This window comes from Staurois parvus, unplaced genomic scaffold (genome assembly GCF_062004578.1).
Source record: "Staurois parvus isolate SC_StPar_1 unplaced genomic scaffold, SC_StPar_1.0 ptg000580l, whole genome shotgun sequence".
Classification (NCBI taxonomy): domain Eukaryota; kingdom Metazoa; phylum Chordata; class Amphibia; order Anura; family Ranidae; genus Staurois; species Staurois parvus.
In genome coordinates, this window is record NW_028318376.1 from 634,110 (window position 1) to 661,478 (window position 27,369).

At 43.1% G+C, this 27,369-nt stretch overlaps 1 protein-coding gene across 1 annotated transcript in view; it reads right to left on the reverse strand.

Annotated features, from left to right (window-relative positions):
* Positions 1-3,882: 3,882 nt before the first annotated feature.
* LOC149450196 (uncharacterized) overlaps positions 3,883-27,369 on the reverse strand; it is a 108,254-nt gene continuing 84,767 nt past the window's right edge. Inside the window, exons 2-3 of the mRNA XM_089692226.1 lie at positions 12,755-15,137; positions 3,883-4,358 (exon numbers count right to left, since the gene is read on the reverse strand). Coding sequence (XP_089548352.1) covers positions 12,981-15,137 — 2,157 coding nt within the window. The 3' untranslated portion in view covers positions 3,883-4,358; positions 12,755-12,980. The remainder of the gene's footprint in view (positions 4,359-12,754; positions 15,138-27,369) is intronic.

The window sequence follows — 27,369 nt, forward strand, 5'->3', positions numbered from 1 at the left end:
TTACCTTGCCAATGATGGCTTAGCTTGGCGGGTTGTGGAGTACCTATGTCCTTAACAGGGGGTAATGCTCACAATTGCTCCTTTATAGTTGACTGTAAGTATTCCCTTGCAACCTCCCCCCCATTTTCTTCTTTTCTCCCCCTCTCAAATTCTTATTTGTTTTCTTTACTCTTTCTTTCTAGGGTTGCAATCTGTTTTATGTCTATCATTAAATAAAAATATTCCGGGTGCTAAAACGCAAACGGATAGGAGTCAACCCAGGTGATAGGTAATACATTGTGATCCTTACTGTACACCCAGGATGACTTGATATGCTGCATATGTTTTGCTTACTGCTGATTTTGAATTTGTCCTGAGGACCTTGTTTATGTTCTGGTTAATTAGTGCGACTGGGGTGATCAGGGATGCTGATTGTTGATGTTACTACTTTGTTTTGTACGGTTTTATGATTGAATTTAACAGAAGTGTAAATTTTAAAAAAATGACTTAAAAGCATAAAACCTTGCCTTGGATCCTGGCTTCTGGCTGTATCCTGTAGAATGTGCTCCAGCATTGGTTTACAAGTATATATCCTGATATTTTATATTAGTTTTTTTCTTTTATATAATCTTTACAAAATACTGGGTTCCTTCTAAAAAAAGTTTTTGCAAGGCATATTAAAATAAACCTAAATAATACAGAGGCCACCATTGCTGACTGTCCTACAAAAATACTAGTTGCTTGTCAGTTAGACTGATCCATTGGCTTCAGCACTGACCTGGAAGATGTATGCATAACAGGTAAGTAAGAAATCTTGATTGGCATACATTATTCTATTATGAAAGAACATCATATAGGCATCTTATTCACAGCAAAGTGGTAAAAAAAACTCAGGAAAGGTGATAGAGAACTGATTCATTTGTAGAACCTGCTGGTGCTGTAGTGCTACCTTCAGAGGAGCCACTGATATATTTTGCGATTTCTCTGCACACCTGAAGATGACATACCTCGCTCACCCAGCACTTACCAACACACCTTGAGGTATTTCAAATAACTTATTAGGTCAAGCATAGCCTAAAAGGAGAAATGATTAGCAAATGTACTTATACAAACAATAAATTAGACAAGAACGTTACTCTGGGAGATGTGGTTTAACACATAACTACCAGTAATTAACAGAGCTGAATTGCTTTTACCTAGTAAGAGTATATAAAGACAGTCTTATCTTGCTTTAACAGTCCCTGTTTTGCCACATGGGTCAATGAATGATGAAGAAAAAAAACATTGGCCAGCAAAGTTGGGATCCTTGAAGAAAGCACAACAGTTCCCAGCAGACAACAGATTAACATGTATGATGTTGGTTTTATACCAGACACAGAGCACCGTCTTCTGGGAGCGCTCTGCAGTACAGTTTTGCAATTCAAAGGGGTTGGGGACTGTTCACATAAAAGGGAGTTGAGGCAACTCCACTGGGATAGAACTATTTCACAGAACCAGGAAACAAGAAAAGTCAGTGGCAAGAGGCCCCACAGTAGGCACCAGGCCCCCAAAATAGGCCCAGGCATTTTAGACTGAGCAGCCTATTTTTTTTAAACCAAATTACAAATAATGATGTGAATGTACAATATATTTAAAATTAACAGCGCTATAAAGCTACTGTCACACATTGGGAGGAACAACATCCATTCCTCTCACTGAGTGCCTAGAGCTGGATGCCACCACTTGCACCTTTACCGGGCTCCTCGATCGCACGGGTGAGCCTGGTAAAGACGGTGGTGGCAGCACCGGGAGGGGAGTGGAACCCCTTTCCACCATCTGTAAAAGTAATACAGCGGCTTGTTAGACACCCAGATTACTTTTATCTTGTGCAATGTTGCTAAATAATGATATCATTGCTGCAGGGATGACTGAGATATCACCCTTTCCATCCAAGGATGTTTATAAATGTGCGGCGAGAGGGAAGTGGTTCTAAAGCCTCAATTGTTTTACCTTAATGCAATTCTATGCATTAAGGTAAAGAAAACCTGTGTCACAGACTCAGCCCCTCACCCCCCTTATATTTACCTAAACCCCATTGCGATCCAGTGCTGTGCATGAGAGCTGTGGCTCTCCTGGTTTTGTCCCTCCTCACTGGACAGATCAATAGCAGCAGGAGCCATTGGCTCCTGTCAATCAACTCCAGTGACAAGGAAGTGGGGGGTTGTCTGTGTCAATGGGCGCAGAAGCAAGGTTCAGGAGCGAGCCTACACGAGTGCCCCCATGGGAATTGGTTTCGTATTGGGGGCACCAGCAAGAGAGGAGCATCCAGGAGTGCCGATGAGGGACCCAAGAAGAGGAGGATCAGGGCTGCTCTGTGCTATTCTATTGCAACCACTTTAAATGCAGGACACCTAGTTGGGTCCAAGGACTGTCTCTCTCTCTCTCTCTCTCTCTCTCTCTCTCTCTCTCACAATGTGTGTGATACTAAACAGATGACAGAAGGTAAATTGAAAGCAAAGTCTTTGCTTCACTTTACCTTCTGTTATCCACTGTTCAGCATCACTCACATTGTGAGATAGAGAGACAGTGACCAAAACATCCTTTCATCACAGTCTTTACAAAAAATTGTCTAACTTGACAAACAACAGAACATGCAAGTCTGGCACAGTGGCACTCACTTAAATCGGTGCCGCGGTCTGGCTCTGTGGTGTCTGTGGCTGCACAGACACCTATCCTGACATCAGGCGATGGGGTCTCCTGCAGCTCTTCCCCCTTCACGGCCAGCTGAGCTCTAATTTCTGCCCTCTGGCTCCGACAGCCATGCTGTGAACTGAGTGGCCGGCCGGATGCAGAGAGGCAAGCAATAAATTTAAAATATTCAAATGTAAAACTGTATCTGTAGTTGAATAAAAAGAATTAAAAATGGATAATTCTTTATTGAAATCCTGAGCATAAAGTGCTGTATATAGAAGAGCACTATATAGTCTTGTCATTATTTTAATTGATGTTAAAACTTCCAATTTTTAAAAAATAAAAACAACACACATGTTGTACTTACCTGCTCTGTGCAATGGTTTCTGGGCTCTTGGCTCCTCTTCTTCTCCATGTGCCACCATAGGAAGCAGCTTCCTATCTTGGTACACATGCAGGCTCACTCCTGAGCCCTGCTGTTTCTTTCTATAGACACAGCGTGGCCCTGCCCCCCTCTCCCTGTCCCCTGCTCCCTCTTCTAGGATTTGATTGACAAGAGCGGGAGCCAATGGCTCTTGCTGCTATCAATCTGCCCAGTGAGGAGGGACAGAGCTAGGAGAGCCACTGCTGTCGAGCACATTGCTGGATCGAGATTGGGCTCAGGTAAGTATAGGGTGGGGGGCTGGGGGGGATCCCCTGCTACCGTAATGCATAAAATAAAAAACTTTAATGTTTTAGAACCACTTTAAACCTGTAAAGGCATCATTATTAGACATATTAGGTAAACAATGGGAGGTATCTGCATTTTCCATTTATTATTCCTAGATGTTCTTGACCTTCTGAAGCTGAAATCTGGGAGCTCAAATTACAACTCTCAGCATTGACAACCCCCTACAAAGTATTAATGTATAGAGACATCATAATTTTGATTTTGTAGATTAACATTTTAATTTTACCTAATAAGTGCTGCATTTTCAAGGGCTTGTTTAATGTGCAGGACACTCCTTAGTTAACATATTTGTGTTGTGATAAAGTGTGCTTGAAAGTGATGTAAGTGGGCTAAAACCTGTGCTTTTATTGTGTATTGCCATTATGCAGTGTATACCTGTACATGTGTTACCAGTCATTCTCAAAGGCACCCCAGTGGATATATACAGTGGGGATTGAAAGTTTGGGCACCCCAGCTAAAAATTTGTATTAATGTGCATAAAGATTAGACATTCTTATAATATGTCAGCAAAAGTTAGATTTTATTTCCATCATTTACACTTTCAAAATAACAGAAAACAAAAAAATGGCGTCTGCAAAAGTTTGGGCACCCTGCAGAGTTAATATCTTGTACTGCCCCCTTTGGCAAGTATCACAGCTTTTAAATGCTTTTTGTAGCCAGTCAAGAGTCTTTCAATTCTTGTTTGAGGTATCTTTGCCCATTCTTCCTTACAAAAGTCTTCCAGTTCTTTGAGATTTCTGAGCTGTCTGTCACGCACTGCTCTTTTAAGGTCTATCCATAGATTTTCAATTATGTTGAGGTCAGGAGATTGTGAAGGCCATGGCAAAACCTTCAGTTTACGCCTCTTGATGTAATCCCCCGTGGATTTCGAGGTGTGTTTAAGATCATTATCCATTTGTAGAAGCCATCCTCTCTTTAACTTCAGCTTTTTCACAGACAAAAATGAGCAGTTAACCAATGCACTGCGGGCACAGCCCCACTGCAGAAAACAAAACATTTTATGAAAAAACAAAAAGATTCCTTGCACTAGCCAATAAAACATAAATAAGGACTGCTGAATCCACTACACAATCTAGATACTAGATGTAAAAGAGCTACTTCAAGAAAAGTGGGTGTGCTGTCCTTTTAAAATTCAAAAGTGCCAATGTGCATATATTAAAGTTGTAACTTATAACAGTATCAAACGATAAAAAGGTACTAGTGGTGTAAACTCGGTGCATACAATCAATAAAAATATATCCGTAAAGATGAACAAATGTACATATGAACAATTTCAAATATGAATAAACAAACATACACACACGCACGTATTATTCAATAATAAAAGCAAAAATTATAAATGTGAATAAAGCAAAGAAAACAAATTTGTGCATGTTGTCCGTACAGATGGAAATTCCCACAGGATAAGGAGACACATTTCAATGTGTGACACAAAGAGCATTCAGTGCAGCAGGAATGAAAGGTGCCAAGAAGTCACACCACCAACATGTAAGGTAAACTTCTTACCAGAAACACTGATCCCGCAAAGAGATCATGAAGTGTGCCTCTATCCTCTGGAGGTGCTGTTTACAGTGAAACGCGTTAGATGGGGCCAAACATGTGACGTCATATCGCACACTGGTGGGAATCCAGCAGTGCTCATTTTTTGTTACATGCCAGTGATTGTCTTCTAATTGTACATTACTTTATTAAATGCTTATGGTTTTAAATATACTGCACAATGGAGGTCCCTTCCCTTTTCCTCTTCTGCACTGAACAGATTTATACAGGATCATACCTATGTGGAGTTATGTGTTTGAACATTTGGTGCTGTGGGACAGAAAGGCACTTCATGATCTCTTTGCGAGATCTGTGCCTATGGCGTAACACGTAAGGGGCAAGGCCGGTGACGTTAAACGTTTTTCGAGTATCTATGCAAAGTGTGGGCGGAAAGGAACACTATTATCTGTGAGACATACTATTTTTATACAGCAGTTCTAAAGGGGAATAGCGAGTTGTCAGTATTTCATCCACAAGCTGCAGCCTCTGTAAGAATTCTCTGGCAGTGATCTATTATATGTGAGATACCTGTGGTGCACTAGTTTTCACTCATTCACATTGTGAGTATGTTTCACATGTGGTTTTAAGTAATAAATATATATTACTTTACTGAAATCACTATGATGGTTATTATATAGTTTTCCTGAGCTAATTGGTGGAAAGTGCTGGAATGGAGTATCCTTGGTTTTTTCCAAAAAAGACCATCTGTTGAAGTGGATGGTTTCTGGTTGTTTCCCTTAAAGGAACAAGCGCACATGACCTATTGATTGTAGGTCAAAGTATAAGGTGAACAGTTAATGGTGGTGGCAATATGGCAGAGTGAAATACAGAAGGAATTTTTTCAGTTCAGGTTTTTTTTAATCTTCTCGGTAATAAGAACACAAGCACACATTGAGTTTTTATTCATTCATTTATTTATTTATTTATTGATGCATTTCTTCACATATATAGGACTGTATTTGTATTTGCATAGGATTTATATTGAGTGTGCTTGTGCAGCGTGGAATTAGTATTAAGATAATCAGATTTGGTGTGTGGTACACTTGGTAGATTCCTGCAGCAGCACATTATTTAAGTTTGATTGTTATATTCAGAATATTTTTGGTTGTTTTGCACAGGGACGGACTGACAACTCATGGGGCCCCCGGGCAACAGGGGATCATGGGGCCCCTGTGTCCTTGCCCAAACTCAAAAAAAGCCTATGAAAAAGGTACCAGGGGCATCTCATGGGGCCCCCTACTAACCCCGGGCAGTGCTCAAGTTTCCAAATGGTCAGTCCGCCCCTGGTTTTGCATAATCATCTTGGAGTGTGTCACGTTCATTATCATTATAAAAGGGATGTGCATGGGCAATTTGATTTATTTTGTGATTGGTAATTTTCCCACCAAGTTATTGCCACCAAGGCTTTTTTTTTCAGGGAATAGGTGCAGGAACTCACCCCCTTACCCTAGGTCGCACTTGTCTCCACACTTCCTTGCTCCACTTCTTGTCTTCACCCCTACCCACCACCTAGCACTACCCCATTTTAGAGAACAGGGGAACACATATCATTTTATGGGGATAAACAGCTTTGTATAGAATTTGTTAATAATAGTTCAGAATAGCTCCAATACACGCAAACACACTTCATAGTGTTGTACAGTACTGCCCCTATTTGTTTGACATGGGCAGGGACAGCCTTATTTAAAAAAAAAATTAATAAAAAGGTATAAAAAAAGTAAATCTGTACCTGATGGTTAACTATAATAAAACATAAAAAAACAATGGTAGCAGGTGGAAAAATGTTAACAATGGACTGCCCAGGCCATGAAATAGAGGAAGAGGGCTGTTTTCACCAGCAGGTATAGAAGCAGCTGAAGTGCCAAGCTGGCATACTTGGGATGTGAGAGGGTTTGGAATGGGTTTTTTCTTTACTTACAAAAACCAGGTATGGGAAGGATGTTACTGGAGATGATGGGGTCAGTACTGAGTAGCGATGCTTTGAGATTCAAGGCTTAGCTCTGGGGTAGGATTGCTTAGATCATTTTTGAGAACTAACAATTCTTATTAATTTTCTAACATACAGCACATTGAAGTAGCATAAATGCGAAATACAGAGAAATTTGAGTAAAGGTACAATAAATGAACCTCTAACCAAGGCATTTAGTAGGTAACACCTAAAGCTACTGTAACAGGCTAATGTCACAAGGCTTACATCCAAAAATAAAAGATGAGAGTATGTTTCACAGGAAAATCTTATTCATATTGAGGTATGTAGCTGCCAACCTATAGTCACTGTGCCAAATGCAAAAGAAAAGTACAGAAATATACAGTAGAAGGGAGTAAGAGTTGAAGAGAAGGGAAGTGAGAAAAAGGACATGTTCCCAAACCCATTTATGAATGTCTAAGGCCCCTTTCACACTGATGGTCCTATTGGGTTCGCCTGTCAGTTGTTCAGGCGGACCGGACCATTCATACACCTCTATGGACCGCCGGGTGTCAGCGGATACCGCTGACACCCACCAGCATCTGATCTGATCCTGTTCACCAAAAACAGACGGATGAGGATGCGTTCTCCATCACTCCAGCGGATCGGATGACAGTTGAGTAGAAACTGACAGGCTTTCCATTTACATCCGAATGCCCCATAGGAAAAAGCAGGCTGTGTCTGTGTCCGTTCTGCAGCAGTTGAGCAGACACAGACCTGTTCTCCGCTTGCTCAGCGGGGATCAGCGGTAAGATCCACTGGCGGATCTACCCCATCTAAAAAGTGCCTTAAAGTGTTACTAAACCCACAATAGTAAAATCAGTCTGTATATGCAGTAAAGCATGCATGACATACTCACTGTGGAACCTAAGGGGTTAATCCTCTGCATTGTGTAAAAATTATGTTTGATCCTGACTTCTCTGATCCTCCCCTTCTTCCAGTGCACCCCTCTTATCTCCTGATAAGACATATCCCGTGGAGACACTCTGCACATGCTCAGTTTGGTGTGTATTGCTAGAGAGGTTTTTTTAAAATTTTCTTGGAAGAGTGCATGTGATCAGCACAGGGCCAATCAGCACTGTCCAGACAGAGGTCAGGGGTTCTGCATCCTCCTAGAGCAGAAAGAAAACTCCTCCTACAATCTTTAATCAGAGCTCTGCTGAACACTGATAGAAGTCACAAAACTGCTCTAACTGCTGATGAGAAAATGTATTTAGTAGTTTATATTTACTAAAATGATTGCATTTCTATGTTGTGTGTACTGTGGGAGACCAGATAGAGTGAATGCAGGGTCCTGGGTTTAGTAAAAGTTTAAGAGTCGTTCAGTGAAGCAATCAAATACTCCATCCTCTTCACATCCAGAATCCTGGAATGCAGCTCAACCAAGGGGGGGGGCTTCCGCTTCTTCCATTTAAGAGCAACCATGCACCACTCTGCTGTCAACAAGGATTCCTTCAATTTTGCTGCTAGCTGCCATTCCCCTCTTTTCCCTAGAGAAAGACTACCCATGAGGGCTGAAGGGGGATTGAAATGAGTCTCCCATCAAATGTATGGGCCCTACTAGTCCATCTGGGTCCCCCTTGCAGCATTCTTCCCAGCTGACAATCTTTTTTACCATAGTTTGCATTGCTGTTCTTCCTGTATTTGTTCAAGTTGGGTTGGGACAGTGTTACAAGGTAAGAAATATAGGAATGTAAAGAAAAATTATGTAAAAAATTTGTAAATGTTAGGACAGTTGCTAATATGTTACTGCAGGGCTGCCCATGCCAGGTAATAGAGGATGGGGACTGTTTTAACCATTTCTTCACAATGAGGGCACTATTCTCTTTGCTTCCCCCAGCATTGTATGCCAGGGGTCACATTCCTCTGCACACTCCTGCAAAAAGAACACAACTTTAAGTTGTAGATTTTCAATAATTAAATTGTCGCCTCTGTTCATGTTCGCCTGTCTTGGGCAGGGATGGCCTTACAAGGGAAAATAAATAAATAAAATAACTGTAAAAATGGAAATAATGACAATAATAAAACAAAACACATGCCTGAAGTCTATATTTTGAATATTTTGGGGATACCAGAATGGGATGGCCAGTAAAATATTCCCATCACACCCGCTCCTGGAGATGGCTTATAAACAGGTAGGTGATGTAGCAGCTGCTGGCTGGGAGCCAGTATCAACACAAAGTTTAAGCATATATCGGCAGTACACCATGGGTCTCTAAAATAGCACACAAAAGTTTATTAACCCTTTTGCTGCCAGAGCTGTTTGTGCATTTTTTTTTTGCATACACATTTAAAAAATCGTTTTAAGCCAGAAGATTACACAAAACCCCAAAAATCATACATGTTCTGAAAGCAGACAACGAAGACAATATAATAGTGGTAGTTCCAGTTTTTATGTCACATGGTAGTACCACAAAGAAACTCACATTTTCAGTAAAAAAATAACACACTAAAGTTAATGCAATAAATTACCAAAATTTTAGGTAACATCTAAAAGATGAGGTTGCACCTAGTAAATCAATACCCAACATGTCAAAACTTAAATTTGTGTGCGCCCATGAAATGGCGACAAACTTCAGTACCCTATATTTTCTATAGGTGATGCTTCAAAAGCCTCTACAGGTCATCAGTATAGCATTACAGAGGAGGTCTTGGGCTGGCTCTCACTTCGGCGGATGCGGCAATATGTAACATGTACAGTATATCGTAATTGATGTTTTCACGAGTAGGCTCCCCTGGCATATGCATTTACATTCGTATGTGCGTATATATGTGGGGGCGGAGAGGGACCTAAATTTTTTTTTTTTTCGGGGGGGTGGGGGGGGTGGGGGATGTTATATGTTTGGGTTTAACTTTATTCTTTTGCAATAACATTTTTTTTTTTTGCTTGAAGTGTTACTAAACCCAGGACCCTGTGTTCACTATATCTGGTCCCCCACAATACACAGAACATGGAAATGCAATTATTTTAGTAACTATAAACTGCTAAAAACCTTTTCTCGTCAGCAGTTAGAGCAGTCTTGTGACTTCTATCAGTGCCCAGCAGAGCACTGGTTACAGCTTGTAGAAAGAGTTTTTATGCTCCTGTAGGAGGACGTAGGACATCTTACCTCTGTCTGGAGAGTGCTGATTGGCCCTGTGCTGATCACATGCACTCTCCCAAGAAAAAAGAAACTCTAGCAATACACACAAAACTGAGCCTGTCTATTAGGAGATATTTAGGAGACACAGGAAGAAGGGGAGGATCAGAGAAGACAGGCCCAAACATCCTTTTTACACGATGCGGACGATTAACCCCTTAGGTTCCTCGGTGTGCATAACAAGCATGCTTTATTGCATATACAGTACATTCTGATTTTACTGTTGTGGGTTCAGTAACACTTTAACTTTCTCTTTTCATCACATACAGTAAGGGACACAGAGTCACCCTATGTGATAATTGTTAGGTGACAGGTTCTCTTTATTGAGACATGCGGGGTCTAAAAGACCCGGCATGTCTCCTATGGGCTCCACTGTATGTATTCCAATGCAGATCGCATTACAATACATTCCTCCTTGGCTGTTCTAGCAGGGGAAAGTAATAGGGATGACTTGGAAGTGGCGTCATATACATCGCTTTCCGGGTAACAGCAAGAAGTGGACGAGAGCAGTCCACTCCCGCTCTCCTCTCTCCTCTCCACCCACCGGCACTCGCATTACCAGGGGCTGTGGAAGCAATTGGGTGGCAGTGCAGCCACCTGGCTGCTTCCACCTGACAGGTGGAAGCAGTTTTATACACAATCCTGCTAGCTGCAGCCATTGGGTTCTGAGTAAAACCCCCGCTGTCAGGTCCATATGATGTATGGACCTGGCAGCGAAGGGATTAAAGCAATCACATTTAGCTATGAGGAAAAATTAGAGGAAGTGAATTAATTCTCTCTTGAGAAGAAGAGATTAAGGGGGATATGATCAACATGTATAAATATAATACATCAGTGGTTCATATAGTGAACTCGGTGTAGAGCTATTCACCCTGAGGTCATCACAGAAGACAAGGGGGCACTCTTTACGTCTGGAGGAAAAGAAATTTAATCTCCAAACATGGAAAGGTTTCTTCACAGTGAGAGCTGTGAAAATGTGAAATAAACTCCCTCGAGTTGGTTCTGGCCAGCTCAGTGGATTGCTTTAAAAAAGGCCTGGATTGTTTCCTAGATACACAGAATATAACTGGATACTAATATTTATAGGTAAAGTTGATCCAGGGAATATCCAATTGTCTCTGGGGGGATCAAAAACAAATTTTTTCCCCTGCAGGAGCAAATTGGATGATGCTTTGCTGGTTTTTTTTTGCCTTCCTCTGGATCAACTGTGGGTATAGGATTATAACTTTTTTTTTTTTATTGGTTGAACTGGATGGACTTTTTTCAACCATACTAACTATGTAACTATGCATAACAGCAAAAAATTGCAACATTGCATGTGATGCCTGACTAAGGTGTCATGTATGGACAATGCAGTGTGGAACTGCAAGAAACAAAAGCTCACAAACTATACTTTTAAAATCATACTAAAGCTAAAAACATTTTTTACCTTAATGCACTCGTTGCAAAACACATTTTCTTTCTCTCTGCCCCCCCCCCTTTCCTGTGTGAAGGGGAAGAGAGAGGAGAATAAATCCAGCACTGTGTACAGCTGCATCTCTTCTCCACTCTCTTCCTCTTTACACAGCACTCGAGCCACAGCAGGAGACATTGGCTCCTGCTGTTGTCAATCAAATGCAGTGAGGATGAAGTGGGGGTGGGGCTAAATCCCACTGCTCTACATAGAGTTTAGCAGATTTTTATCACGAATGTCTTTGTACATTTTTCCATTTATCCTTGCTTCAGTGAGAGGAAGTTTGCCAGTACCGTATCCTGAAAAACAGCCCACACCATGATGTTCCCACTTCCAAACTTCACTGTTGATATGGTGTTTTTGGGGTGAGGTGCAGTGCCATTTGACCTCCAAACATGTTGTGTATTATGGCATCCTAAGAGTTCACTTTGTGCCTCCATAGCAAATGGCTTACTATGGGGACACACAAAGAAGAAGAGGAGCAAATATCGCTGGCGGGGGACCCGAGAAGAGGAGGATCAGGGCCGCTCTGTGCAATACCACTGCACAGAGCAGGTGAGTATTAACATGTTTATTATTTTAATTTTAAAAAATTGTTTACTCTAGTAACACTTTAAACTGCTTTGGCACTGGCCAGTCTGTACAAAGAGTGGTTAGTTCAGGCTCACAATGAGAGACTGAGCCAGCCATTAGTTAGGCATCTGGGTAGATCACGACAATATTGTTGGAATCCCTGCAGAGCCTGGATCTGTTCTGTCAGCAGGGTTGCCAATTGTTTGTAGATTTACGGACAGACCGTACATTTTAACCATTTACTGGCTGTCCATAAATGTCCGTTTGTGGACAGCAAGGGATTTATTTACTAAAGCTGGAGAGTCCAAAATCAGACTCCCTTCTGCATAGAAACCAATCAGCTTCTAACCTCAGCTTGTTCAATGAAGCTTTGGCAATGAAACCTGGAAGCTGATTGGTTTCTATGCAGAAGGGAGTCTGATTTTGGACTCTCCAGCTGTCCTGCCTTCTCTGCAGTTATGAAAGGGTTACAGAGGATTACAGGCAGTATAACCTTTGATGTCCACACAGTAAAGAGTCGATGATTGATAACCGATGATCTTTTACTGATAACATGTGATCATAGTACATGAAATGTGAATGAATGTAAATGCGCGGATGAATGTGGTAAAACTGAAATACAAACAGAATAAACAGACATGAGTACATATCTAACTACCTAGCTATATACATAACATTCCTCAGTACATAGGAGGGGTACTTACAGACTTTGGGGGTCTAATCAAGCCCATATATGAAGAGGGAACAGCATCCCACATGTACTTGCATTGTAGAATTTCTTCAGTCTGAAGAGATGAGGTCACTTCCTCCCAAGTTAGCAAACAGGACGTCCCTAGCCTTAAAGGGACAGACACTGCTGAATGCTAAAGAATGCCTTGTGTAATACAAGGCAGCACACTCCCCACCTGGCATAATAATGATATGCCACTATTAAACTCTTGGAAGGAGTAAAACGACTTCCGTGATGGGTCTAAGGTACACCTTAGGGGTGCCCTGTTTTACTACTCTGACCTCTACTTTCCTGACTCTGCTATCACTACTAGCATCAGTCCCCACAATGAGTCCAATTGGCCACTCGTTCCTGTGGGCCTGAGAGTCTTTTAGTAGAACAACATCTCCAACTTTTAAGTTGGGCTTGTCGGCTTGCCATTTGTTACGTGGTTGGAGGGTCGTCAGGTACTCCTGCCTCCATCTCTTCCAGAAGATATCGGCAAGGCTTTGAACTTGTTTCCATTGCTTGGTGTACAAGTCTTTAAGATCAAAGTCCCCGTTGGGAGCTGTCACCATCTCCATCTTCTGGGTCAGCAATGTTGCTGGTGTCAAGACGGTTGGCATCTCTGGGTCAGTAGACACTGGGACCAAAGGTCTGGCGTTCATGATAGCCATGACTTCAGCCATCAGCGTGGTTAGGACTTCGTGTGTGAGACGAGTAGATCCAATCTTTAGAAGCATTGCATCTAGAATGCGGCGAGCTACTCCAATCATCCTCTCCCAAGCTCCTCCCATATGTGAGGCATGAGGAGGATTGAAGATCCAAGTGCATCTTTGGTTTTGAAGATAGTTACTTGTCTCTGAGTCTGTTGCAATGATCTTCAATTCCTTGCAGGCTCCAATAAAGCTTGTGCCACAATCAGAACGAATCTGTTTTGCTGGTCCTCGAATGGAGAAAAATCTTCTCAAGGCATTGATAAAGCTTGAGGTAGATAGAGACTCAATTACCTCAATGTGAACTGCTCTGGTACTCATACACGAGAAAAGAACAGCCCAGCGTTTGCTCTCTGCACTGCCTCCTCTGGTCTTGCGAGAAGAAATGTTCCAAGGACCAAAAACGTCTAGGCCTACATTTGTGAATGGAGGATCTGAAGCCAGCCTGTCTGGAGGTAAGTCTGACATCTTCTGGACTTCAAGTTTTCCTCTGATTTTCTTGCAAGTTACACATTTGTTAATCACACTGGAGACTAGTCTTTTACCTCCTAGGATCCACAATCCAGCTGAACGGACTGCTCCTTCAGTGAGGTGGCGACCTTGATGTGCAACTTGCTCGTGGTGGTGTCTTGTCAGAAGAACGGCAACGTGATGATTCTTGGGTATGACAATGGGATGTTTTTCTAGAATAGTCGTATCAGCTGCGGGTAGACGACCTCCAAGTCTCATCACTCCATCTTCATCAAGGACAGGGTTCAACCTTTTGAGTGGGCTGTGTTTAGAAAGTTCTTCTTTCTTGAGAAGACATTGAATTTCTTCCTTAAAGGCTTCCTGCTGAACACATCTGATAATGGTGACATTGGCTTGCTCAAGATAGTCATTGTTACCCTGGTCAACACTGGCTGTTTTGCTGAAGGATCTGGCCAAGCAGATGAGTTTCCCTATGGCACGGATGAGTGACTTCCAGCTGGAAAACCTTTCGAACCTACATGAGCCAAGACCTTCTCTGGTGGTTATAGTCTTGTAAACTGCAACTAGAGGTCTTACCTCTTTGTCTTGGTCTGGTTCTACAAGCTGAAAAGTTCCTTTCTGATCAGTCTCTTCAGTTTCTTGTCCAGTCAAGAAGGATGGACCTGTGAACCAGTTAGTCTGTTTGAGGACAGCAGCTGGTACCAGTCTAGTCCCATGATCAGCAGGGTTCTTGTCTGTACTGATGTGATGCCACTGTTCTGGACTTGTACACTTTCTGATACGTGTTACTCTGTTTGACACGTATGTGTAGAATCTTCTTGAAGCGTTGTGGATATAACCTAAAACAATCTTGCTGTCTGTGTAGAAGTTCACTGCATGGATCTCGATGTCCAGTTCTGCAATGAGTAAGTCTGCTATCTCCACAGCTAGGACAGCAGCACAAAGTTCTAAGCGTGGAACCGTGGGAGCAGGTCTTGGAGCCAGTTTGGACTTTCCCAGGATGAATCCTGCATGGCTTTGTCCCTGAGTGTCTATGACTCTAAGGTAGGCTACAGCTGCTATAGCCACACTGGATGCATCTGAAAACACATGTACCTCTCTTCGTTTTGTAACAGACAAAGAAACAGAGACGTATGGTCTTTGGATGCTAAATCGCTCAAGCTCCAGCAAAGAGTCTTTCCACAACTTCCACTACATTTCTTTCTTTTCAGGTAGAGGTGTGTCCCAATCACTTTGTTATAGCTCAGTTGTAATCTCCCTCAAAAGAGCTTTGCCTTGCATGGTGATGGGTGCTACGAACCCCAAGGGATCGTAAAGACTGTTGACCGTAGACAAGACACCTCGCTTTGTGAAAGGCTTCTCTTCCCTGGATACTCGGAAGGTGAAGCTGTCAGTTTTCAAGTCCCAACTAAGCCCTAAGCTTCTTTGAAGGGGTGGTGAATCTGTACCTAGATCTAGGTCTTTGAGGTCTTTTGCACGGTCTTCTGCTGGGAATGCTTCCATGACATTGCTGTTGTTGGAAGCCACTTTGTGCAGTCTTATGTTAGAGTCTGCTAGCAAGTCTCTAGTGCTTTTCAAAATGTCAATGGCTTCTCCACTACTGGAGAAGGAAGCAAGTCCATCATCTACATAAAAGTTTTTCATAACAAATTGTTTGGCTTCAGGGTTGTGTCTGTCACCTTGCTGCGCTGCTCGTTTCAAGTTGTAGATAGCGACAGCTGGTGAGGGACTGTTCCCAAACACATGTACTTTCATCCTATACTCTATGATACCTTTGTTGAGGTCGTTGTCTTCATACCATAGGAACCTCAGGTAGTCTCTGTGGTCTTCACGGACAAGGAAACAGTAGAACATCTGCTGTACATCTGCTGTTACTGCAACAAGTTCTCTTCGGAATCTGATAAGGACTCCAAGAAGTGTGTTGTTCAGGTCTGGTCCGCTGAGAAGTACATCATTAAGGGAAATACCTTCATGCTTTGCACTGGAATCAAATACTACACGTATCTGACCTGGTTTTTGAGGATGGTACACTCCGAATATTGGCAAGTACCAGCGTTCTTGTTTTTCATGCAGTGCTGGTGCTTTTTCAGCTTGATCTTTGTCAAAGATTTTCCGCATGAATTCTTGGAAATGTTCTTTCATGTCTGGCTTTCTTTCAAGAGTGCGCTGCAATAGCGCAAGGCGTTTCTCTGCTTGCACTCTGTTGTTGGGAAGACGATGCAGTGGTGTACGGAATGGTAGTGGGGCTACCCAACTGCCTGCTTTGTCTTTGAAGACTTCTCTATCCATGATCTCAAGGAAGAGGTTATCTTCAACAGATGGTGCTAGTTTGTCATCATCTTGAGTTCTCTCAAACACTTTGTGGCCTAGCTGATCTGAATCTTCAGCTGAGGCTGTATCTTCCAGGAACCTCTGGATGTTCTGGGGATGTGTTGGGTTAGATAGTTTCTCTTTAATCTGCATACTGTTGTTACATGGGCAAAGACATGATGTGCGACCATTCTGCAGCAGATTTGTTCTGTAGACATTCACCTTTGCGGGTTTGTGAAGTCCGTCCAGACATACATTTCCAACGATAACCCATCCAAGATCAAGACGTTGAGCAAATGGTGCATTGTGCGGCCCATTGTATTGTTCTCTGACCTTGTGCACTCTCAGTATGTCTCTTCCTAGTAGAAGGACGATTGCAGCATCTGGGTTGAGTGTTGGGATCTTGTCTGCTATTCGCACGAGATGAGGGTAGTGATGTGCCACTTCAGGTGTGGGAATCTCTGACCTGTCATCTGGTATCATGTCACATTCTATGAGGGTAGGAAGAGTCAGCTGCGTCTTTCCATCTAATGACTTGATGGTGTAGTTGTTTGCTCTTCTCCCTGATGTCTCTATAACTCCAGAACATGTCTTCAAGGTGTATGGAGTTGAACTTCCTTTGTCACCGAAGAGGTCGAAGAACTCTGTCTTTGCTAGAGACCTGTTGCTTTGTTCGTCTAGGACTGTATACATCTTCACTGCCTTTTCTCTGAGACCGTTGGGATACACTTTGACTAAGCATATCTTGGAGCATGATCTAGAGAGTCCTGGTTCTGTACAGATCTCAGTGCACTTTGAAGTTATCGCTGGTGTTGCACTTTCTTTTTGCTCCCCACCATGATCTTCTTGAGTTGCTGGAACTTCTGATCTCCATGGTGGTGGTCCTGGGTGCAGTGCTGACAGATGTCGGTCATTGTTGCATTCTGTGCACCGTATTTCTCTCTTACAGTCTTTTGCAAGATGTTGCATTGAGGCGCAGCATCTGAAACAAATGTGATTGTCTTTAAGGTAAGCCTTGCGCTCCTCTAATGTCTTACTTCTGAAACTGCGACATTTTCTTAGTGGATGAGGCTTGTTGTGTATTGGGCACTGTTTGTCTGGATCCTCAACTTCCTTGCTTGTGTTGTCTTCCTGATTGGCTGCAGCCTCAGGCGGGACTTCTGTCTTCCGCACAGACACTGTTGCTCTGCGTTCTTTGTAGTGTACTGGCAGCTGCTTCTCTGTCCTTGGGGAGCTTGCAACTCTCTTGTTCAGGAAGGCGAAGCTTGGGTCATTGCGTGTCTTAGCTTGGTCTACAACGAATTCAGTGAGGAAGACAAACGGTGGAAATGCAACTCGATAGTCTTTCTTGTATCTGGATGCTTGAGAGACCCACCTTTCTTGCAGGTTGAAAGGGAGCTTCTCGATTATGGGCTCTACTCCACGTGCTGTGTCTAAGTATAAGAGACCTGGCAGAGTTCCACTAGTCTTTGCTGCTTCTATCTCTAAGAGTAGGTCTCCGAGCTCTCTCAGCTTCTGATTGTCTTTGTTTGTCATTTTTGGGCAAGTTTCAATTTTCTTTAAAAGTGCTTCTTCTATTACTTCAGGTGACCCATAGCAGTCTTCCATTCTCTGCCAGACCATCGCAAGTCCTGCTGTTGCATCATGGACATGCACTGACCTGATTCTTTTGGCCTGCTCTGAGGATTCTGGTCCTAGGTATTTGGCGAGTAGGTCGAGCTTCTCTCTGTCTGTCAGCTCTAAGTTTTGGGTGCTGCTTAGGAAGGATGACCTCCAGGCCCAGTAGTTTTCAGGACGATCGTCGAACTTCAAGAGACCAGTGCTCACCATCTCACGGCGCATCAGGTATTTCGACACGTCTGTAACCCTTCCTGTGTCAGGTGCGTTTGTTCTGGGTACAAACGCGGGACTACTGGCTAATAGTGACTGATGGGTTCGTTGAGGTATTTGACTAAGTCTATTTTGGTCAGATGGTTGCTCTCCTCTATTGTAGTCTAGATCTGGTTTTGCACGAGGAGAGGTTATATCGCCATCTACTTGGTTTCTTATCGTGTTGGCGGTTTGGTATCTGAGCCCGTGATTGGTTGACTTATCACGTGGCGGTTCAGGTTCAGTCTTGTAGTGATGCGTAACATCAAAGCTGTCTGCCCCCAACTGGGTCCTTGATGGTTTCACTAGGCTGTTTATCAGGGTATAGGGTTGCTTGTGATTGCACATACTCACGGGTGCGTTGGAATGTACTGAGAGGTGTTATCAGGGTTTCCAGTACATCGCTCTCTACAAACTGAATATCTGCAGCTCTCGCGAGAACTTCGGCTTCAGCTATGGCTGCTGCAGCTATTTTCTGTTGCTGAAGTATGTGTAAAGAGGCTTGCACTTCTGCCTTTCTCCTAAGCGTTTCTGCTTTTCTCCTAAGCGTTTCTGCTTCTCTCCTTTTCATTTCAGCTTCCCCTTCGGCTTGTCTCTTTTTTAATTCAGCCTGACTCTTCTGCTGCTCTTCATCTAGGTAGCCTTGCTCTTTCATAAGCTCTGCTTCCTGTATGGCATAGGAGGCCATGGCGCATGCGGCCTCGGCCTTGGCTTGTGCCCTGGCGGCGATAGCGCTGACTGAAGACAAGTTTGTGACGCTAGAATGTCTGGAACTTGTATGCTTACTCCTGGCTGCCCCAGCACTGACTGATGATAGGTCTGTGACGTTTGAATGCCTGGAACTTGAACGCTTAGATCTGGCGGTTTCTGCTTTGGATGACGACAGATCCGATTTGTTATAAGTTCTCGGCGTACTGCATTGTGACCTAGTTTCTAGCGTACTGTGCATATTTTCTTCCTGTTTGCACGAGATTTTAGGAAGGGTTAATTTAGTGATATCTTTCATGAAGCTGAGTTAGTTTCACTTTGCTATGCCTTAGACTGGCTGTGCTGTGGGGATTTCACACACACGTGCTGCTGTATTAACAGTTAAGAGTATCCTCTGTGTTGTGGGGCTTGCTGTAGATTTTTCACACAATGTGCTCTGAAGTAACCGTGTAAGTCTTTTTACTATCCTGCCTTCTCTGCAGTTATGAAAGGGTTACAGAGGATTACAGGCAGTATAACCTTTGATGTCCACACAGTAAAGAGTCGATGATTGATAACCGATGATCTTTTACTGATAACATGTGATCATAGTACATGAAATGTGAATGAATGTAAATACGCGGATGAATGTGGTAAAACTGAAATACAAACAGAATAAACAGACATGAGTACATATCTAACTACCTAGCTATATACATAACATTCCTCAGTACATAGGAGGGGTACTTACAGACTTTGGGGGTCTAATCAAGCCCATATATAAAGAGGGAACAGCATCCCACATGTACTTGCATTGTAGAATTTCTTCAGTCTGAAGAGATGAGGTCACTTCCTCCCAAGTTAGCAAACAGGACGTCCCTAGCCTTAAAGGGACAGACACTGCTGAATGCTAAAGAATGCCTTGTGTAATACAAGGCAGCACACCAGCTTTAGTAAATAAACCCCCAAGTGTCCATGGAAGATGCTGGGAGATGGCTGGGGATATTTGGCTATCTCCGGCGAGCGTGTGCACTGCGGCAGCAAGTCAGGTCTGCACATGCGCACTGGCTATTTCTGTGACATCATCGCACATGCCACTCCTCATCTAAAAAAATCGCATGCCCGCTTCCCGCCTGCCGCCATTTCTCAGCTGGACTTTGGAGAAGAAATATTAGCCTGCCTCTTCGCTCTCCTCCACCAGCACATTTACTTATAGAACTCTGCTCACACAGGCCACACAAAGAATTGACATGTTTGCTAGCCTAGTACTATTACTCTGCCACTGGTATTTTTGGCATTTTTGTGGCATTTTTGAAACTTGTATTTGAGGGTGCAAAAAGGCCACAGCAACACTTCCCTACCTATGCCTAAGCCTACTCTGCTCGCAAAAACCACGGAAGTTGCTGTTTGCTAGTACTACTCTGCCAAGGAGATTATTTTGGGCATTTTTGCGTGCACTAAGTTCAGTGTGAAAGTGCAAAAAGGCCATGCTGCTTGCCTGCCCAAGGCCTGTCTGTGTCCTGTCTACCCACACAGGGCACAGCCACATGTATGTGGCTGTGAATGTGTTTCCTACACTACTACCACCACCACTGAAAATATTTGGGCATTTTGTGTGTGCACTAAGTTCAGTTCAGTGCTCCTTCCTCCAATTAGCAAGCTCCAGAACTGTGTAATCACTGTGTAATCAGAGCACCTGAACAAGTTCCTCTGGCGTTAAAGATGAGGATGCCAAAGCACACCCTTCCCCGACCTGAGATGAAGGGAACTTATTCATCACAGATATACAGGAGTGACAGGTCCAGCTGGTTTAGAAATAACAGTCCAATGGTCCTGAGGTTGCCACCATTTAGTCTATGTAAAAGCTAACTACAATAGATTATGGGAAGTGCTGCAATGTGTTTACACCAGTGTGGTCGAGTTATAATGGGTATGTTAAAGGAGAAGTGCAGGAAGCTAGGAACAACTAAGGGATGTGTCCGGGATGGGAGGTATATTTGTCCCAGGTTCATGCTTTACACTGACTGTTTCTCCTTTGGTGCTGTGTAGTGAGCCTGTTTGGCTCGCTGATGATTTCATGAGCTCACTTGTAGTAAGTTAACGGCTCTGGGCGCTATAAAACTCCCAGGCTGCCTTAGAGAGAAGGCTCCAACTGGGAACCAGTTTGCTGTGCAGAACAGACTGGGGAGCAACCAAACAATACTGTGGTGAGGAGGAAATCTGTGTGACCTTGGGCTGGGAGACGCTCTGTGTGAACACCCTGTGTCTGAGCAGCGCTAGGCTGTATCCAGACAGGTAGATGGTAACCTGTGTTTGCAGTTAGATGCCCAGAGTGGCAAGGCTTTATTTTCAGTTTTTGTATTCTTTTGCTGTTTTGAATATATGCACCTTGTGCTCACCAGACTTGTAAATAAACCACAACTTTCTTCACCAAGATCCTGCTGTCATGCTGAGCCTCTTTCACCATGCTCTGACTCATCCAGGGGGTCAAGCACAGCCCACTACTGGGCTAATCCCTCACAATACCTACTTACTTCAGTAGGACAATGCACCCTGCCGCATTGCAAATCAGTTGTATGGCTTGAGGACTACAATAACGAGTTCAAGGTGTTGACTTGACCTCCAAATTCCCCAGATCTTTATCCAGTTAAACATCCGTGGGATGTGCTTAAAAAACAAGTGCAATTCATGGGGACTCCGCCGCACAAATTACAGGTATTAATTGATCTGCTACTGATGGCTTGGTTCCAGATATCATAGCATTCCTTCAGTGGTCTAGAGAAGTCCATGCCTCACTGGATCAGGGCTGTTTTGGAGGCAAAAGGGTGGTTAATTAGTATGAATACTTTATACACACACACACACACACACACACACACACACACACACACACACACATATATACATACAGTATCTCTCAAAATTGAATACACCCCTCACATATTTGGAAATTTTATTATATCTTTTCATGTGACAACACTGAAGAAATGAAAGTGCTACAATGTAAAGTAGTAGGTGTACAGCTTGTATAAGTGTACATAGTGTACATTTGCTGTCCCCTCAAAATAACTCAACACACAGCCATTAATGTCTAAACCGCTGGCAACAAAAGTGAGTACATTCCGAAGTGAAAATGTCCAAACTGGGCCCAATTAGCTATTTTCCCTCCCCGGTGTCATGTGACTTGTTAGTGTTACAAGGTCACAGGTGTGTTAAATTTGGTGTTAACGCTCTCACTCTCTCATACTGGTCACTGGGAGTTCAACATGGCACCTCATGGCAAAGAACTCTCTGAAGATCTGAAAAAAAGAATTGTTTCTCTACATAAATATGGCAGCCTAGGCTATAAGAAGATTGTCAAGACCCTGAAACTGAGCTGCAGCACAGTGGCCAAGACCATACAGCTGTTTAACCACTTGCCCTCCTGAGGATTTACCCCCCTTAATGACCAGGCCTCTTTTTGCTACTCGGCGCTTCACTAATTCAACTAGTAATTGCGCGGTCATGCAAAGCTGCACCCAAACGAAATTTACGTCCTTTTTTTCACACAAATAGAGCTTTCTTTTGGTGGTATTTGATCACCTGTGCGCTTTTTATTTTTCACGCTATAAACAAAAAAATACGAAACATTTTGAAGAAAAATGATATTTTTTACTTTTAGCTATAAAAAATATATAGTCTACAAACTATGGTATAGATACTGCAATTTACGCCATTTTTTTGCTATACAGCGCTATGCTAGTTTAACGAACAATTGCGCGGTCATGCAATATGGTACATAAATGAAATTTATGTCCATTTTTTCACACAAATAGAGCTTTCTTTTGGTGGTATTTGATCACCTGTGCGGTTTTTATTTTTTACGCTATAAAAAAAAAGGTTGACAATTTTGAGAAAAAAAACACAATATTTTGGACTTTTTGCTAAAAAACATGTCCAGTAAAAAAAATGTAAAAATCAAATTTCGTCATAAATTTGGGCCAAAATGCATTCTGTGACATGTCTTTGCAAAAAAAACCCCAATACGTGTAGATTAATTGGTTTACGTGAAAGTTATAGCGTTTACAAATGGCGGGAAAGATACTCTGATTTTTAATTTTCTTTTTATACTAATAATGGCAGTGATCAGCAACTTATGGCAGCGATCAGTGACTTATGGCGGCAATCAGCGACTTATGGCAGGACTGCAGGACTGCAGCGGACATTCTGACACTGGGGAGGAACTGACTTGGGGGCACTAACATCCCCAGTGACATCAATACAGTGATCAGTGCAAAACTAAAACAGTGACACTGTACTAATGGTACTGGGGAGGACGGGATTAACTTTTTTATTCACTGAAAGGGTTAATTGTGTGAGGGGAGTGTTTTACTAGGGGGCAGGGGTGTGTACTGCACGGGGACACGCTGTTCGGGAGAGATAAACTCTTCTCTCCCGATCAGCGTGTCAGGAGCTGTCAGGGAACTGACAGAAAGCAGAGCTACTGCAGCCCTGCTCTCTGTCAGTGATTGCTGCTAATTGGCGGGACACAGCCGGTAATGACCGGCCGTGACCCGGCGACTGATACCCGCGGCCGGGATCAGCGGAGCAGGTAGGGCGGCGGCGCACCTCTTGTGCGCCCCCTACCTATTTTGCAAAAGCGCATTTTAAAACGTGCTTTTGCCCAGCCATGCCGCCCTGCCGCCGTATTTCTACAGTGGCTGGGCGGCAAGTGGTTAACAGTACAGGTTCCACTCAGAACAGGCCTCGCCATGGTCGACCAAAGAAACTGAGTGCATGTGCTCAGCGTCACATCCAGAGGTTGTCTTTGGGAAATAGACGTATGAGTGCTGCCAGCATTGCTGCAGAGGTGGAAGGGGTGGGGGGGTCAGCCTATCAGTGCTCAGACCATATGCCGCACACTGCATCAAATTGGTCTGCATGGCTGTCATCCCAGAAGGAAGCCTCTTTTAAAGATGATGCACAATAAGACTAAGGACATGGATTACTGGAACCATGTCCTGTGGTCTGATGAGACCAAGATAAACTTATTTGGTTCAGATGGTGTAAAGCGTGTGTGGCGGCAACCAGGTGAGGAGTACAAAGACAAGTATGTCTTGCCTACAGTCAAGGATGGTGGTGGGTGTGTCATGGTCTGGGTCTGCATGAGTGCTGCAGACACTGGGGAGCTACAGTTCATTGAGGGAACTATGAATGCCAACATGTACTGTGAAATACTGAAGCAGAGCATGATCCCCTCCCTTCAGAGACTGGGCCGCAGGGTAGTATTCCAACATGATAATGACCCCAAACACACCTCCAAGACGACTACTGCCTTGCTAAAGAAGCTGAGAGTAAAGGTAATGGACTGGACAAGCATGTCCAGACCTAAACCCTATTGAGCATCTGTGGGGCATCCTCAAATGGAAGGTGGAGGAGCGTAAGGTCTTTATCATCCACCAGCTCTGTGATGTCTTCATGGAGAAGTGGAAGAGGACTCCAGTGGCAACCTGTGAAGCTCTGGTGAACTCTATGCCCAAGAGGGTTAAGGCAATGTTGGAAAATAATGGTGGCTGCACAAAATATTGACACTTTGGGCCCAATTTGGATATTTTCACTTTTGTTGCCAGCGGTTTAGACATTAATGGCTGTGTGTTGAGTTATTTTGAGGGGACAGCAAATTTACACTGTTATACAATATGTACACTCACTACTTTACATTGTAGCAAAGTATAATTTCTTCAGTGTTGTCACATGAAAAGATATAATAAAATATTTACAAAAATGTGAGGGGTGTACTCACTTCTCTGAGATACTGTGTGTATATATATATGTATATATATATATATATATATATATATATATACACACACACAGTATATACAGGTGTTCCAATCACCTCCATGGCCACAGGTGTATAAAATCAAGCACCTTATGTCACGGTGCACGGTGCGCGGCATCAGACCCCAGCCCTTCTCACCAACTCGTGACCGAAGGACCTGCCGACCTCGCACCGTGCTGTCACTTGCATAATAATGCCACTCTCAGCTGCACCCGCCACAAAGATTTTCCAGCTCGCAGGACTACAATCTATGTGCAGCAGCCTGAGAGCGATTGTTACTGGGTTAGGTTAATTACGCAATTATCCCTTCACACTACCACCACCTTTTTACAAAAAGGAGGAAACTCATAAATCTTAGCAGTAACACTATAATATTAATATAAGTGTCTGTAATACACACTGTCACTACAGACAGATGTATTCAGAGGATTATTACATACAGTAGCACTCTTCAGAGACAGGGATTCTTTAGTTTGCATTAAAAGCTTTAGAGACAGTTCAACACTTTTCAGAAAATAGGATTTATTACTAAAAAGGTCAAAATGGTGCAATTATAATATTTACAGAAAAAGATGTAACAAAGATATAAAGAGAGCAATAAAACAACAGAGAAATAAAAGAAAAGTTCAGAAGGCAGAATACTTGCAAAAGTCCTTGGTTTGAGCAGAGTCCAATTGTCCAAACAAAAGGCTCTCAAGTCTCTTAGATGGTTCCTGATGGATGTTAAAGGAGAGCTCATATTTCTGTCAGTCTTTTTCTATCATCTCAAAGAGGTGTCTCCTGATATCAAATGGCCAATCATCCCATTTGGGGATGGGTGTTAGGCGGTAACCAAGGTTATGACCAAACAAGTTCATACTACGGTCAATAACCTTCAATAGGTACAGGTAGCAACTGGCAGATTAATATTTAGAATCATATTCCAAACGCAAAGGTACTAAACATAACATATCCTCGCTACTCCAGATAAAAGAAATTGCTTTCTACTCTCTTGTAGGCGCTAACATAGGGATGTAAGGTGTCATGTTAGGTGTCATGTGACTCATATTAAAATGACCTATCCGAATATATACTTTATATTAATGTGTCCAGTTCCTGCTGAAGTTTATGAATTTGTTTGAAAAATGACTCATGTGGAATGTATGTTTTATGGCACACTCTAGCTCTAATAGCATAACAGGTCATGACTGACTGAGTTATTGTTTTACGGTCAGGCAGAGGAAAGTGGTTTTCAAGCAGACCCCCTGGAACTAGACTAATTAGTGGTTTACATCCATGCAGCTCATCTAACTGTGTTTTAGATAAGATGCCCTTTGACCTCCATTCACTTACAGCCTCACATTCCATTCAAAAGGGAGAAGGGAGGACAGGAGAGACAACATGGTTGCAACCTAACAAGACGGCTGTTCATGTACAGCATCCATGCCTCTATGGCGCATAATCGTCACACCTAGGCATGCAGACTGCTTCGACAAACATTTGTGACAGAATCAGTTGCTCTCAGGAGCTCAGTGAATTCAAGCGTGTTACCGTGATAGATTGCTGCCTGTACAATAAGTCCATCAGTGAAATTTCCTTGCTACTAAATATTCCACAGTCAACTGTTAGTGGTTTTATAACAAAGTGGCAGCAATTGGGAACAGCAACTCAGCCACGAAGTGGTAGGCCACGTAAAATGACAGAGCGGGGTCAGCATATGCTCAAGTGCACAGTGTGCAGAAGTAGCCAACTGTCTGCAGAGTCAATAGCTAAAGACTTCCAAACTTCATGTGGGCTTCAGATTAGCACAACAACAGTGTGTAGAGAGCTTCATGGAAAGGTTTACATGGCTGAGCAGCTGCATCCAAGCCTTACATCACTAAGTGCAATCCAAAGTGTCGGATGCAGTGGTGTAAAGCACCCCACCATTGGACTCTAGAGCAGTGGAGACATGTTCTTTGGAGTGATGAATCACGGTTCTCTTTCTGTCTATCTAATGGATGTGTTTGGGTTTAGCGTTTGCCAGGAGAACGGCACTTGCCTGACTGCATTGTGCCAAGTATAAAGTTTAGTGGAGGGGGGACTATGGTGTGGGGTTGTTTTTCAGGGGTTGGGTTTGGCTCATTAGTTCCAGTGAAGAGAATTCTTAAGGAGTCAGCATACCAAGACATTTTGGACAATTTCATGCTTCCAACTTTGTGGGAAAAGTTTGTGGATGGCCTCTTCCTGTTCCTTGACTGCGCACCAGTGCACAAAGCAAGGTTCATAAAGAAATGGATGAGGGAGTTTGGGGTGAAGCTTGACTGGCCTGCACAGAGTCCCGATCTCAACCTGATAGAACATCTTTGGGATGAATTAGAGCAGAAACTACAAGCCAGGCCTTCTCGTCCGACATCAAGGCCTGACCTCACAAATGTGCTTCTGGAAGAATGGTCAAACATTCCCATAGACACACTCCTACACCTTGTGGACAGCCTTCCCAGAAGAGTTGAAGCTGTTATAGCTGCAAAGGGTGGGCCAACTCAATGTTGAACCTCATGGACTAAGACTGGGATGCCATTAAAGTTCATGTGCGTGTAAAGTCAGGCGTCCCAATACTTTTGGCAATATACAGTTGTGGCCAAAATTATTCAACCCCCACTGAAATTGAGTGTTTTGGCCAGTTTGACATTGCTTTTGATCATTCAGTCATCTTGCTTACATTTACATTAAAGAGGCACTTGTAGGTCAGACAAATATAACATAACAGTTATAATG